The sequence below is a fragment of the Serinus canaria genome, chromosome 5 (assembly GCF_022539315.1).
Source record: "Serinus canaria isolate serCan28SL12 chromosome 5, serCan2020, whole genome shotgun sequence".
Classification (NCBI taxonomy): domain Eukaryota; kingdom Metazoa; phylum Chordata; class Aves; order Passeriformes; family Fringillidae; genus Serinus; species Serinus canaria.
Genome location: NC_066319.1, coordinates 10,973,447 through 10,986,738, shown reverse-complemented (window position 1 = coordinate 10,986,738; position 13,292 = coordinate 10,973,447). Strand labels below are relative to the sequence as shown.

General features: G+C 43.7%; 2 protein-coding genes across 4 annotated transcripts in view; one reads left to right on the top strand and one right to left on the bottom strand.

Annotated features, from left to right (window-relative positions):
- Window positions 1-856: 856 nt before the first annotated feature.
- On the bottom strand, window positions 857-11,610 carry LOC108961287 (translation initiation factor IF-2-like). The gene is made up of 2 exons (XM_050974719.1): window positions 11,120-11,610; window positions 857-1,037 (listed from the first exon to the last, which is right to left on the bottom strand). The coding sequence occupies exons 1-2, from the start codon at window positions 11,608-11,610 to the stop codon at window positions 947-949; spliced, it is 582 nt and encodes a 193-aa protein (XP_050830676.1). The 3' UTR covers window positions 857-946.
- IPO7 (importin 7) overlaps window positions 11,518-13,292 on the top strand; it is a 34,849-nt gene continuing 33,074 nt past the window's right edge. For 2 of the 3 annotated variants that reach the window (XM_030239983.2, XM_030239984.2), the window contains exon 1: window positions 11,522-11,741. In XM_030239983.2, coding sequence (XP_030095843.1) covers window positions 11,658-11,741 — 84 coding nt within the window. In that variant the 5' untranslated portion in view covers window positions 11,522-11,657. Of the gene's footprint in view, window positions 11,742-13,292 lie in introns of all 3 variants that reach the window. The other variant, XM_050975769.1, reaches the window with a different exon arrangement.

Genomic DNA, 13,292 nt, shown 5'->3' with positions numbered 1-13,292 from the left:
AGCACTTTCTCTAAAAAGTCAAACCTAAACTTCTTACTAAAAATACCAATAAAAGAGGGAGTTCTCATCACAGCACAGAAAAAATCTCAGGTGTTCTCCTGGCAGCAATAACCAACTTAGTGTTTGTAACAGGAGGGATGAACAACTCCACCTCCTTGTCAATCACCTCATCCCAGCTTTTAGTCCAACCCAAGCATCTGAGTTCTGGGAATGGACTCCAGCAGCAAATATATTGAAGAACTCAGACAATGTCAACTCTTTAAGATAGGGAAGCAAAAATATTTGTAAAGCAACAAAATATTCCTGGCACCTTATTCTAGCTCAGAGTCACCTTCAAAGCTCTTGGGGGTACCTGTGGAGCACAGCAGAGCCCACACAGTGCACAGCAGAACAGAGCATGGTCAGGGGAGGCCAAAAGGGAGGCAGCAGGAGAGGAGAGTGGGATGTGGAGCTGCAGGGAGAGCCCTTGCTTGACTCAAAAGCAGCTGCACAAGGCTTCAGCCACGCAGCTCTGCTCTGCAGCTGAGGTATTTATAAGCTGGTGTTTATTGCTTGTGATAACGATCACAGTTGTAAATTTCTGTGTAGGGAATGCACAGGCCCTTATCCCGAGATCCGCCCATTAGTCATGATTCATATTTAATGCTAGGGTAGGATTAAACGTAGTGATCAGATTTATACCCTGTCTGAAGTTGAGTTTACACTAACATAGCTGAAAATTCAAATATTCCTGCTAAGAGGGGTATGTTCCCTCAAGGACTCCTTCTAATCTATAGCAGTGATGCAGCTGGACATATCTGTCTGGAGGGCAAAAGCTTCCAAATACACGTTATTCTGTGCTGATAAAAACACCACCTTTAATCTGAACAAAGACCCATTTTAATTTTTCTTTAGATGCCATTACAGATTCTGCTCCTACAAATGCGGAATTGAAGTTTCAGCTCAGTTAAACCAAAGATTGTTGGTCTGGAGAATCAGCTTCAGGCCACTTCCCAGAGTTGAACACATGCTGGGGTGTAGCTTTGACCATGTCTGATCTGCTGGAGTAATGACAGAAATTAATGCTGCAGAGTGCAATCAAGTGGTTTTTAAGCTGCTTTTTCTACTGTCCTCAAAAGGCACAAGTGGAACGTCCTGCTGGAATTCATCAGGACCTGAATGATCTCCTCTTGCTGCTAGGTTCTTAAAAATATCATTGCAACTGTCTATTGACATTTCCTTTCTGCATTTTGTTTGTTGACTGTAAGTAGGCTGCACTGTGCTAAAGAAAGCTTCCTTTTGTTTTAACTTGCCATGATTTGAGGTTCTAACTCTGTCCCCTAATTTTAAGAAATAAGCTACATGAGGAAACATTAGGGGCACTGGTTTAACCAACCTTCTTCCCACACTGACAGTTTGAAGTGCTGGGTTTTTTTTGTGTTGCTTCTGAATCTCTTCTTCTCATCAATGAACCCGAAATTATAGCAGTTGGCCAATCCAAGCTGTTCACTGCTTGTGCTCACAAACACAGCTGCTTTTGTTGCTGAAGAGGATCCTTGCTTTTGATAGAAAAATTCTTCTATCTTAAAGGAGTCAGAAAAGAAAAATGTTGGACCTTTGGAAGTGCAGACCAGCAAATATTTGGGAAAAAAGTGTCATGATAGACACTTGATTCGGGAAGAAAATGTGGAACAACAAGTTTGATGGGGAAAGAAAGATGGGGAAGTGTGTTCAGGTAATATGGGAGTATGAAAGAGGTTGTAGAAGAAACCAGGATAAAGAAAAAGGAAAAGTAGGAAAATTCAGCATTAGTTTAAAAAAAGCAAAACTTCCAGAGAAAAAGTTGAGAACTCCTAAATATTTCCCATAGTGTAAGGACTTCTTGCAACCTTCAGATAAATCGCATGAATTGCATTGGAAACTAGAAGGGAAGAAGTTTTTTTCCTGTAACAATGCATTTCACAATTGACAACTTAAGAATGCATGGTCTCATCACAATACGTGCAAGTGTCACGCTGTATTTTCATCTAGATTGCTTTTTCTGTGAGGTACAAAATGTCTGCAGTGAGAGTGCTCTGTGTTGTCCTGATCTGACCTCTAAGGTCTAAGTGCTTGCAGAAAACAGCCATAAAGAGTGGGCAATAACCAGTTCACAAGGAACAAACCCTTGCTGTACGCAGCCACGCCCACAGCTGGTTTTTAGCAAAGATATTCAGGTCATCATTAAACCAGTAGTCTGCAATGGAAAATAATTAAAATTCAGAGCAGTATCAGAAGGGTGAAAATGTGATTTAATTGAAACATTTTAGAAAAGCTGCCAACATTCACAGAAACTATTTGCTGTATGTGTATTCCTAAGGGAAATTATCAAATTAATTGAAAAAGCTATAATATGACTGATAGCACTTACTATCATACTAAATGAGCATCACAAAATCAGTTGTTAATGAGGATTAGAGATTAAATGGGGACGGTCTGATAAAAACTGACTCTTTTCACCTAAGGCAGTTCTGTGAGGGAAACCATTTCAATTTTGAATATTTTGCACCCAGCCCTAGACAAGTTTCCTGTCAGACACCTTGGCTGAATGCAGAAATCCTGATCTACAAATATCAATAAAGAAATTTGCATGTTTTCTACTGCATGAAATAGTAGTTCCCTTTTTGCCTATGGATAAATGACAGGATCAGCTTTTTGGCCTGTTCCCTGCAACAAAATTGGCTAAAACCAGTGACTGCAGAAAAGAAGTCTCAGGTGCTTGAGTAAGATATTATTAACTAAAATGATGTAATCATTGCAGAATGAGCAAGACTAACATGGAGAAAATAAAAGGAGCCCACAGGAAGACTGATAAGTGAGGTTATAACAACCACAAGAAGCTGGTGTGCCATTATTCTGTAGAAATCCTTACTGCAGCTGAACCAGCACGTTTGATTTTTGTGTGGAATTACTTGTTGTACTGGCAATACGGTAGCATCCAAATGCTTTAATAAACTCTAACCTTGATTTAGTTATAGCAATGAATGATTCTACCATGTCAACCCAACAGAAACACGAATGAAACCCCATTTCACATTCTGAAGTGAGGAATCCCTTCAGCTCAGGAAAGGCCAGGAGTGGAACAGAGGGATGCTGGCAAGCAGGGGCCAAAGATTACGAGGAGTGCCCAGAGAAGCTGACACAGCTCCTTGCTCTCCCGAGAACATTATGCTGTCCTGCATGCATCACTCATGTGCCTTCCAAAGGTGAAATAAGGGGCAAGCATTTTCCACCTTGTTACTTCACAAAGCACCTGGAAAAGACACAGAGGCTTGTTCAGACAAACACATGGGCACTGGCAATACGTTTGTCATGTTTCCTGCCTTGCCTTGCTGCTGCAGGTACTGGGATTTAATCCAGCTGTTGGCTACCTGTGGCCTGGAAGGCACAGGAGTGGGGATTTGTGAGCAGCTGCTCCTGCTGTTCCACCTGTCGCTCTACATAAACAATCAGTGGTGCACCCACAGACACCAGCAAACACAGACCTGTGCACAGCTGGAGTGTTATCAACTTTGTCACTTGTTTTCATATCTGTATTTCTTCAGCAATTTACACAAAGGTCAGCATAAGTCCTATGATTGTACATTCCAGCATTATGACTGCTTTTGTCACATTAGAAAATATTGGTATTTAAAACAACATAACCAAATAGAAAACATATTAAACTCTTTTGGACAGCAATAATGAATTGTATAGCTTTGCAAGGAATAAAAATTATGAGTGTCCCAATAAAAGTGCTAATCTGATAACCTCTTAAATATAAATAAAATAAAAGAAAATTATGATAATTTATTTATGATTTATACACTCAAATAGTATTTTGTTTATACACTCAAATTTTGTTATTTTTGACTCCTTTAACACAAGCAGCTATCTAAGTCTTATGATTTACAGAAATATTTCTAATACCAAAGTAATTTCATAAAAAAAGTAAGGTAGTTTTATTAAATGTTATTTATTTTAAAAATATATCAAAAGCTATGATTCACTCAATGAATCAGGAATCAAATAGTAATGCATGTTTATTTTAGTACTTTTACATAAACTTGCTGGCTTATTTGTTGCTCACAAACTCTGTATTTCACCTCAGTCTTTCTCCCAGTGAGCTGTGAGCACTTCCCTGTGTGCCCCTGGGTCTCTCTTTTATGTCTGCCTTTACTGAGCTTCCTCTTGAGCACACAGAGAATTCACCCTGCCTCAGTCAGTCTCCTCCCTTTGCAGCCAGACCCAAGAAACACACCTGGCTCTGTAGCTCCAATTCTTCACCTCTGCTGCTAGCACAGCTGTGATTACCTCAGCTGCATATTCTGCAATGCCACCAAACACCGGTGGCTTTACACTGTTCCTTTTCTATCTCCCTGCTCCCCCTGTGCTATGCAGAAATCCAGAAACTTTCCTCTCTGAGTACTTTGTTTTGTCTCCTCAAGTTTAGAAAGGACAGAAGGAAAGGCAGATGGAAAAAGATGCAAAAGTAAGAAAAAGGAATAATGTACCATACCAGCACAACCAAAATATGCTTTCTTTTTTATAATAAATCCCAAATGTACAGTTAAGGCTGTGGTCATCGCCAGAGGTCAATCATTTTTACTGATCTGAAGTGCCTCACAGGCTCCTGAGAGCCAGGCTGGCACACTTCCCAAACACAGGTGTGTCCTGGAGGCACTGCCTGGAGTTGTGTGACTGGCATGAGTTCACAAACTGAATGCTGTGCTGCTGGATTACTGAAATTCTTAATGTGTGTTTGTAGTTCCTTGCATAGGAAAAGCTCTCCCTAGGTGCTGGGAATTTATTCTGAGTGAATTTTTAATATAATAAAATCTTGTTTTACTGTACTCGTTATTGAATCAATCTAAATGGAAACAGGATAGGATTATAAAGACTAAAATTATTCTAAACAGAACTCTCTGTCTTATTAAATTGAATGAAAATTATAGCTTGATAAATCTACATATAGTTTGCATAAGCCTCACACACATATTTAATTATACAATTAAAGTTATAGCTTAAATATTCTTTTTTACTCTTCAGAAGTTCTGGAAATTTTTGCCTGTTCCACAGCTTGAGGAACTTTCACAATTCTTTCTGAACAATTCCAGTTTATTGTTGCATCTTGGCTGTAAAAACTGCTTTAGAAAGCTTGTGTTTTAAAAATCAACATCTGCTTGAACCCTAATGCATATATATATACACCCCTTATACTTAAATTTTCTTTCCATTTGCTTCCTCAAAATGTCAAGTCAACATTACATTGGATTCACAGCTGTCCATTTGAGCAATCATAAAAAAAAATAAGTAAGCTTGCAGTCCTATTTAAGGAACAGTAAAGAAAGGACATACTTGTTTCCTTGCAAAAACAAAATAAACCAACTCCCATCATGCATTTAAAGAGATATTCTTGGAGAACACCATGATCACAGGCATTAATCTGAGGTCACACTGTAATTCTGCAATCCTCAGCACAGAGTTTTCATTGACTTTTCATTTCAAAACAGTATAACCAATTCCACTGATGCCTTTGTAACTTCTGTGCCCGTGCAACTGTATCAAAAGTGTGAAAAAAAAGGATGAAGTGTGAGTGTCATCTTAATGCCACAAACACCAGTTGCTGTCTGCTGCTTATCTCTCCAGGGTGTCACCAATCTACCATTCTGCAGCTCTGGAAGTGGCATTTTCCCTCAGGGCTGTGAAATATAAATATACAGGGTGGAAAACAGAGCAAGAGGGAGGAGGAGGAGGTGGAACTGCCGTAGGTTACAGACACTCCTGCTCCTCTGTCTGTCACACAGGGCCTGAAGCAGGCTGTGGGCTGGATTAGCTGGACTTCCACACAGTGTAAATTCAGCCTTCAGGAGCAGATAGATCCAACCTGACAGCAAACAGCAAAATCCAAAATACTGTGCAGTTCCTCATCACATTATCTAGTCCAACATCCTGCTCAAGTTTTATGCATGTGTTTTTTATTAAAGCCCTAATCTTGTCCTTTGACTGAAGCCCAGCTTGTGTTTTCACTAAAACATTTCTTCCAGAACTGCACCCAGGCTCACTTGGAGAAAAGAAAGTACCAATTAGTGCCACTGGGAATTTTCTTCAGTGACTCTCTAGTTTCACCTGTTAGACATTTGATCCTCTTACAACTTTGTTCACTAAAGACATGTTCAGTCCTCACTACTGTCTTCCTGATCTTTCTCTTTGTCCTCAACTTGCTGTCCTGAGTTAACTGATAAAAGTAAGAATTGATGAGGGACTCCTGCATCTTTGAGAGATGTTTATTAACAAGATGTCCAGTGTTTCTGATCTCAAAAGAATCACACATCAGAGATTTTTGTATTTCCTGGTTTTGGTAGTTTGTTGGGGTGTTTTTATTTTTTTTTAGTAAACTATTGATCTAAAGCTCTAAGAAAGCTCTATCTCCTTGACATTTCCTCAGGACCTTAATAACCCTGGCTGAATTACATCAACTGTTTCTTTGCTGCTCCATCTCAGTGGTGCTACTCCTGCTGTTCCACTTGCAGACACTTCCACCAGCTAATGGCCCAATCTTGTTTTCAGCATCTGTCCCCTGGGAACCTGTTTGGATACAGGGTTTAGCATCTGTTCCAGCCTTGCCATCTGGCTGGGGGGGTGGGGATGGCTCCTGGGGTTTTTGGTGGGGTGAAGTAAGGAGAGTAGTGCCTTCCTCACTTAAAAATGCTGAAGAAATTTCAGCAAAGTTCTCCTTAGGGGTAAAGCCAACTCCCAGCTGACTAAAGGAGATTAAAGGAGCTGTGAAACCATGAGCTGGGTATGCAATGGCATCCTGCTCCTTTGGCTAGAGCCAGCCCCAGCTCAGGGATTCTGCAAGGAACCACCCTTACTCTGCCTGCTAAACCTCAGCACAACTGTAGTGACAAACAGCAACCAAGACCCCTCACATCTTTTGTCTTAAACCTAACTGGGCAGTTCAAGTAGGTCTCAGAGAGATGAGGAGAATAATCTCTTCATCTCAACCAACTTTTGGGGGTATTTCATGCATTACAATTTGTAAATATTTAAAAACCATAAACGCTGGTGTTTTTCTCTGGCAATGAACATCCCTCTCTTCCCATCAGAGGGAGGGACAAACCACTTCCCCACTCCCCCTCTTCAGACAGCTGTTTTCAACTCAAAAATTGTGGTTTTGCCACAACATCCTGCTGGGAACTCATGCCAACCTGCATGCCCATGGTATCCCTGATCCTTCCAATCTTTCATTTTGTGTTCTTCTATGTGTAACTTCACAGTTGGCTGTGTTAAACTGCATTTCTGTTTCTTTTCAAGTTATGCTCCTGTCCCATCCACATAGGATTGTTTTGCTAATCTTACATCATTCTCACAATGATCTGCAGTGATTTTTATTTCAAAACTGTCTAAAATACCAAACAGAGTCTGCTAGTGGTATCAGTAGAAATTGGCCCTTTAAATAGTCACTCTTCACTTATCACCTTTTAACTGAGAATTGTAATTAAGCCAGTTCTCATTCCCTTCAGTGTGTGCTCAGGGTCATAACCTACTATGATATTTTAAAGCAAAGAAAGGGACTTATTTTGTATTTTTCCCCAGCCAAACCAGAGAACTTCTCAAACAATCTTTTTTTGACAATTTTACACCAAAATATGTTGACTAGCATGTTTCATTTTGTAGTTTTATATTTTAATCCCATTTCAGCTTTAAAAAAAAGATTAATAGAAATAGTTCTTTCCAAACTTGGCACATCAGCACAATATTTCTGTGCATAACTTTTTCTTCCTGTTGCCATCTTTGATTTATCAAAAGTAATTCCACAATAACTTTGGGTGCTGGTGATTCATCCACTCATTCCTGTCCAAACTCCCTTTGGATTGTAGGACTAGTTAAGTACATTCATGTGCATGTATTTTTTTTTCCAAATCCTGGGTGGACATTTGGAATGCTGTTGATGCAGGAATATGCTCTGCATAGCTGGAGTTAATTTGGCTGCTGTCAAATCTGTTCCAGCACAGAACAGCTGATAGCAGCATTTATCAGTTACTGTCTTTGGGTTTTGGTGGGGTTTTTTTGGACTATGTAGATGGCATTAAAAATTGATGCACAATTCTTTAGCAACATCTGGTAAATGCAGACAAATGTGGTGATCTTTGATAGCTGTGCTGTCTCTATATCTGATTTCTGGCTTTTTACTGACAGTGGAGAGAATGGTACCCCAGAAAGGCACACAGACCAAGCAGTGCTCCACAGTCAGCTCCAAGGAGCACATTACTTTATTAATGCTGGCAAACATTGTCTTTGTTATTGCTCCAGCTTTCCAGGGAAAGTACACATGACTGCAAACCCCAAGACAGACAGGCTAGGAGAGCATGTTTATCTTCAGGAGTAATTGAGACTGATTTGCATCCAAGACTTGAGGCCTGTGCAATACCACACTGCCCTTTCTGAGATAATTTGAGAGGCTCAGCTCTCCCACAGCAGCCTGAGGATGCCAATGAGCATTCCTACACCACAGAGCACAGCTCTGGGCAGCTAATCCCTGCTGCAGCACGTACACTTCTTTTTGTTCTCTTCTGAGACCAAGAATTTGATAAGGCTTATCTGGCTAAAGGACATACTTCTTTCCAATGTTAACTCTTGTGATTTGAAATTTGACTTCAAAATCAAATTTTTCTATCAACTCATCTGGTTGCATCTGACAAGATATTGATTCACGTCTCCTCTGTTTGCTAAACAGGTCTGGCCAAAGTCCTCCCTAATTGCTGGGCTGTGATGGGAGGGCTTAAAGTCTCTTTTGTCCTGCTAACACTGTTCAAAGGAAGCATCTGATGGAAGTGGGGATATTTATTTAATCAAAACTTCAGTGTTAAGGATGCCACAGCTCACCAGTCCCTTGTAATCTGAAGTCATTTGCCACCTCTTAGGCTGCTCCTCTCAAACTGCTGGTGTGTCAGTTTTTGTTCAGCTTTAAATCTCTCTCCAACACTAAACTACCCGCAGCAAATGTAATCCACCAACAATTGTTCAGATTTGTGAGAAATTCTATTTTAACCTCATAGATGTTTCCTCTTAAATTTGGCTTCCTGTGGACATGAAATGTCCATCTTGACTGAATCCTGCATTTATTTTTTTCTGTGAGTCATTTATGCAATTAATCCTGCTGTGAAGTTAGCTATTGTCATTACTTCTGGGCAAGCAAAGTGCAAGTACAAATGCCCTGGACAATGCCAACATTCCTGGACATACAAGGTTTTCTTTTTCAGAGCACTCAGGGCGGACAATTGCTTACAGATTCTTTTTTTGTCCTCCTCACTTTTGTATCCAAACAGGAACAGCTCTGGCACGAGCTTCCAGAGGCACAGCACCTTTGCTGGCAATGGCTCCCACCCCATTGTGCTTGTCTTTGCAGCATTTCACGTCTGTACCTCTGACACAGAGCATTAGGTACAACCAGCACTTCACGAGCCCCCTGCCCTTTGAAGTACTTATTTTTATTTTTAGAGAAGATACATTCTGCTTCATAAGTTGTTGGATCAGCTTAGCATCCTGGCTGGGGGCATGATTGCTGTGCTCCTTTGATACAAAGAGATTTGATCTTGTTATCTGTGCTATGACACAAAAGCAGGGAAAAGACTGTTGCAGAATTTTGTAATGGTATTGAACCCACAGTATTTCACTTTTTTTTTAACATTTTGTGCAACATCTAGAATTGGAGTATGACTGCAGATCTGGGCAACTCATAAAAGAACAGCATATGACATCATGTCCCAAAATTATGCCACATTGCTACTTGGGTCAGCTCAGACCATATGCCTCCTGTGCTTACATAGAAAAGCAGACATTCATTGCTGCTTCACAGTTTGGTTTCATAAATTAGTTGCTCATGTTCACACTTGTAATAAGAAAAAGCTACATAGTGTAAATCATAATTTTTAGCATTATGTTAAAAAAAAAACCCAACAACAATCCAGTAGCACGAGAAACTGAGATACCCAGGTTTTAGTCCAGTGACAATCACGGAAAAATCACTAATTTGGGAAAATTATATACAAAAACAAACCTGTTATGCTGTTCTATATAAGCAAAGACAGTCTAGATAAGCCTAGATTTCCTGAAACGGTTTAACTTAACTGTAAAGAGATAGTGCACTTTATCAACTTTCTAAATTGTATCACTTTTAAATTTTGTTATTTTCTGCATTTGCTTTTCTGCTTCTCTCTTTGATATGTGCCTTCATTTCAGAGTCATTCCAGGATGAGGTGTTTGTGAAAAGTTTTCTTGATGATTTTATCAGACTGTTCAATAAATTCCTCTCATAAAAATAACTCCCAAAATTTCAAGTACATCTCTGCATGCCATCCCCCGAATGAAGGCATGACACTAAATGACTGCATAGTGCCAATAAATTTTACAACTCACTAACTTAGAAATAGCATTGCTCATTTTATCGTGACTACTCATGGAAGTGAAATTGCTTCAGTGTTCAAATGCTCGTAGGATGAAGCCTACAGAAGTGACTTACAGAGGACCAAGTTAAGCAGCTCAGTCATGACTCTGTGACTGAGCCAAGGCTTCCAGAATCATTGAATCATGGAATTGTCATAGTTGGAAGAGACCTTCAGGATCATCCTCTCCTAACACCAACCCAGCACTGCCCTTGTAACCCCTAACCCAGTAACCCACATCACTCAGCAGCAGTTTCTGATGCCTCTTGAACCTGGGCAAGAACCTATTCCATTGACTGCTCAGCCTGTCGGTGAAAGTTTTTTCTAACATCTAATCTGAATTTCCCCTGTCCCATCTTTCCTGGGACCCTGTGCCGGCACAGCAGCAGGGACGGGCCTGCCCTGGCTGAGCGCTCCCCTCGGGAAGTCAGGGCGCGACGAGGCCCCGCCTGAGGCTCCTTTTCTCCAGGCCGAACACCCCCAGCTCCCTCAGCCGCCCCTCGTAAGGACATTTCCTAGACCTTTCACGAGCGACAGCTCCGTTTATACTGATTTCCTGACAAAGCTTTGACACATCTTCCAGGATTTTTGTTCTCCTTTTTTTCCCCACCGCCCTAAAGCCAGCGCGGCAGCACCCCATGCCCGTGACAAAGCAAACCCATGTCCCCACGCACCCCTCCTTCCTCGCTGAGCCACACGAGCCTCTCCGAAAACGGGGCGCGGATGCGGGAGAGACTTTCAAGGGAGGGATTTTCGCTAAAACAACGGATCCCTCGCAACGTTGGCGCGGCCGAGGAGTTCGGTTGGGAGCGGAGCCGGCGGTACCCGACCGCGGCTCCCGTGACGGGGCCGTTCGAGCCGGGCCGCGGCTCCTGAGGCGGTGGGTGCGGACCGAGACCGGCTGTGCCGCGTCTCCCCGGTGCCGGTGCCGGCCGTACCCCGAGCACGCCGCCCGGGTGCGGTGCGGCCGGACTGCATCTCCCGCGGCGCTCCGCGGCGGGGCGGGCCATGGGGGGGAAGGAGCGCCGTTCCTGTTGGCGGAAGGGGCGCTGCTCCCGTCGGCGGAAGGGGCGTCGTTCCCATCAGCGGCGGGGGCAGCTCTATCCGGGCTCTTGGCGCTCTCCCTTCCTTTCGCGCCGGCGGCCGCTGGAGGCGGCGGGTCCATGTGCGCTCGGCGCGGCCCCGGCCCCTGCCCTCCGCGCTGCTCCCGCCATGGACCCCAGCGGCATCATCGAGGCCCTGCGGGGCACCATGGACCCGGCGCTGCGCGAAGCCGCCGAGCGACAGCTCAACGAGGTGAGAGCGCCGCCGGGCCTGGGCCGGGGCCGCGGCGCTGGGGAGCGGGGACGAGGCCGGCCCGTGGGAGGGGGAGCGGGGCGGGGACGGAGAGGGTCCCCCCGGCTCCTCGGCCCGCCCGCCCGCCGCCGTGGCCCCTTCCCGCCGGCCGCAGGCCGGGCCCGGTGTGCATTGTCCCCGCACATGGCAGCGGGGCCGGGCCGGGCCGGGCGGGGCTGCTCGGGCGGGGGGCAGCGGCAGAAAGCGGCCGAGGCCCCCGTGCCTCTCTCGGCGGTTAGAAATTGCCTCCATTGTCTCCGTGCTCGGCCGGGGAAAGGGTGATCCGCGGAGGGGGCTTTAAAACCGCCCTTGTGCAGGCCCTCGGTGGCTCCTGCTGGACACAGCCCTGCCTGGGACCATTTAAGCGACATCAGTCTTTGGGTGTTGAAAGCACTAATTTGTCAGCGGGGAAGGAGGTAGCGAGAGCCCTATCGCTCCGCCAGCAGTGCAGCCTGTAAGAGTGGCCTGGAGTGAGTTCAGAATCAAATCTGATGGCCTGGGCTGAGCTGAGAATCAGATCTGGCAGCCTGGCGGTGTTTGGTGTTGCAGATCCCATGGGCTCCGGGTTCAGCAGGGCTGCCGGGGTAGGTGTGCTCCCTGGGTGTATACGGACACGTGTCCCAGGGACGGGGGCAGACAGGGCTCCCAGCCCAGGTGTGTCATCGCTCGCACTGCGCTCACCTGCCAGACTCGGATGTAACATCCCGGCAGCTCCCAGTCCCAGGGACTTCGGTTTTGGAAGAAGATTATATATTTGTTCTGCTCGACCTCACCTGGTAGATGAAAACTTTATTGATGAGACACAGCCACAGGGCTTGTAGATGTTTGGCGTTTGACCCAGAGAAAAGAGGATGTCTTGGTGGGGGAGGCGAAGGATAAGCCTGCGTGGCAGCTCTTGTGCTGCCTTTAGTTGGCTTTTTCTGCAAACATTTTTCCTTGTTGCTCTTAAGCAGACTTCGGGTCTGACAATACTCATGTAATGCAACAGATGTTCAGCAGAGCTTAGATAAAGGTGAGCCAAATGTTCGCTGGCAGTGGAGAAAATTTAAAAAATTAAAGGTAGAACTTCTCAGAAAATTAAAAAATGATTTCTTGCGTGTTATTTAATAAATGATTGGCAAATAAATATTAGGTACCTTTGAAACAGATAGCTCTATAAGACTATTCAATGATTAATTGAGACTTGTATGAAGTAATTGCCTGTCTTTTCCATGTACTCTGTTAAAGAGTATGTTAGCGTTTGTTATTTAAATCAAAAATGCAAAAAATATGATGGCCTATAAAGACAGTAATATCTGAAATCTTAAGCCGGCCCCATAATGGTTTTTTTAGGTGTTCAATGGATGTCAATATTTATATACAGTAACTTGCTTGTAATCTATTCTAGTTCTTTTCTGCAGGTATTGAGTTGCTGAAGGTGCAGGAAATTAACATTCACTGCCGGCTGGGCTCTTCAGCAAATGGCAAACTCTTGCAGGAAGGATCGTGCTCGCTGGCCACTGGCTTTTGTTC